Here is a 2,500-nt window from a genome sequence, read left to right on the forward strand (position 1 = left end):
TGTTAAAGGTATAACTTCAGTATTGTTCAACCTGGACCCTGTTTCCTCAAGAGACTGTTGAGAAAGGATTTGTTTCAAACTGGTCCAGTATTAAACCAGAACCAAGCTGTAATGTTACCCTACAGGACTAATGTTCAGCAGCAGTTAGAGTCACTAAAAGTTCTGTTGTTGCTGCTGACAGACTCAGATTATTATTCTAAGTGTCTGACAACATTATGGGATGGATCCCTACAGAGATAGACCTTTTAGTTAAAGAGTAAGATCCTTTTAGTTTAACATGAAACAGCCCCGAAATCACCATCACCAAACCCACCAGACTCCATGTAAATAATCAGTTACTTGTAAATCTTTATCGTTTGTTTTGTACTTTGTATTTTTTAAAGAGACACTCTGAGCTGTCGGTCTTCCTTTATTGTACCAAATGATGTATTTTATTTCCCGGCTGGATCCAGATGTGGAGGCGTCCCCGAGAGATCGCAGTGAATCGACTCAGTCGGACAGCGATGACTGCATCGTTCACGGGCAGACGGCGGGGAGGAAGGTCAGTGAACGCCTCTGTTTACCTCGGACAGAGGATAGAGATTGTGTGTGTGTGTGTGTGTGTGTGTGTGTGTGTGTGTGTGTGTGTGTGAGCGTTTGTGCAGGAGGAAGACTTGTGTTGTTGACCTTGTGTTGTTGATTGTGTTGCTGTTATGTTTTTGTCGAGCTTCCGTTAGATTTCTTATTCTGCTTAAAAGCAGAAGGTTGTTTGTGAGTAAACAGAACAAATCTCCAGCTGGAGTCTGCTGCTGCTGTTGATTTACAGAAAACATCAAGTTAAACAACCTGTCAACAACATCGATCCACCTGTTACTGGATTCTCTCTGCTAATCAGTCGGCTGGGTGTGTGTGTGTGTGTGTGTGTGTGTATGTGTGTGTGTGTGTGTGTGTGTGTTTGTGTGTGTTCTCAGCCCTCAGAGCGAGTTCTCCTGGAGGTGGTGTCCCTGAGCTTGCGGCCGGAGTCTCGGGTGTCCCGGGACAGCAGCGTGGTGCGTCTGTTTGTGGAGTACTCTCTGCTGGATCTGCCCACCGAGGAAACTCCGCTGTCTCTCCCCAAACCCCCGCTGGGAAAGAGCATCAACTACAACTACAGCAAAGGTGCTTTCTCAAGACAAGGAGTATTCTCTCATTTAACATGTAAAAGATACGGACTGTAAGAGCCATTTTCATTTGTTTTGGGTGTAGGACACAAAGTGGCCACTGGTGTCCCTAGTGTGCATTTGAGTGAGGTCTATTTTTAGGTAGGAACTAGAGGGCTGCATTGGGATTGGGTCCCACCGATGCAAATCTCGCGGGAGTGGGCGGTTTGAACTTTGCCCAAAAGACACTCAAACGCACACACACGGGAACGGGCGGCTAAAAAAACACTGCGGGATCGGGATGTAACCTAGGGACAGGATGGAGTCAATAAATGATAGAAAAGAACCTCAAATGAGGTCTTTACAACACAAAAACAAAGCAAGGCAAGTCTGACATTTGGAAAAGTTTCTCAATTGTTTGTGACAAAGATGGAAACGAACTGGACTTTGTTCGTTGTGACAAATGAGCAAAAATACTAGTCTACAGCGGACACAAATCCAGCACCTCTGGGTTGAGGACACACACCTGCTCTGTTCTCCCCGGTCAAAGTAAGCTGCTTATTATTATTAATAGCCTATAAAAACGTGTTTTCTCATGCGGGACGGGAGAAGACACAAAATCAATGCTTCTCTTTATTGTGCGGGCACAGTCTCTTGTCTCAGAGTTTTGCGGGAGCGGGCGGGAGTGGACATACACGTTTGTTTCAAGTCCATATAGCAGCCCCTCCGTGGCTTTAAGTTGTTAGGCTTAATCATTATACAGACATTCCCAAAAGGGTCGGACTAGAAATGTATTTAGCTTTCTCCTAATCCGTTTCACTATTTATTTATTTAGCTTATTCTAGCTTTTTCTTTATTTTGCATAGGGAAGAACTTTTGTGTCTTGCATGTTGTTTGTTGTTTGTTGGAAATACACCATTCATTCATTCATTCATCCATTAATTCATTCATTGTGGAACAGTAACTGCCCTTACACATCGAGAGAGATTGTTGTCTTTGAGTTTTGATTTCTGTCAACACTAACTCACGGAGAGATGTAGATATTAATCAGAAGAGCTGCAAAGATGAATGGATTAGTTATCCCCGACTATTCTGATAATCCATTCATCAGTTTAATGTTAAATGTGAATATGTTCTAGTTTCCTTTCTCCTCTGGGACAGGACACTGAAGATCTTTCAGTTGTGGACAAAACAAGACATTTGATGACGTCATCTCGGGCTTTTTGGGAAACGCTGATCCACATTTTAGAGACAGAACTACTGATCCATTCATCCAGAACATAATCCAAACATTTCAAAACAATCAGCGTGGATTTTAAGCCGGAGAAAAGAAGTATTTACCAAGTTAATAATCATGAGTTGCAGGCCTAGATTAAACGTCC

At 43.1% G+C, this 2,500-nt stretch overlaps 1 protein-coding gene across 1 annotated transcript in view; it reads left to right on the plus strand.

Moving 5' to 3' along the window:
- Window positions 1-2,500, plus strand: part of rpgrip1l (RPGRIP1 like) — a 28,813-nt gene that overhangs the window by 21,255 nt on the left and 5,058 nt on the right. Inside the window, 2 exon segments of the mRNA XM_078256295.1 lie at window positions 453-541; window positions 951-1,137. Of these exon segments, the coding sequence (XP_078112421.1) occupies window positions 453-541; window positions 951-1,137 (276 nt within the window).

Source organism: Sander vitreus, chromosome 8 (genome assembly GCF_031162955.1).
Source record: "Sander vitreus isolate 19-12246 chromosome 8, sanVit1, whole genome shotgun sequence".
NCBI classification, from domain to species: Eukaryota; Metazoa; Chordata; class Actinopteri; order Perciformes; family Percidae; genus Sander; species Sander vitreus.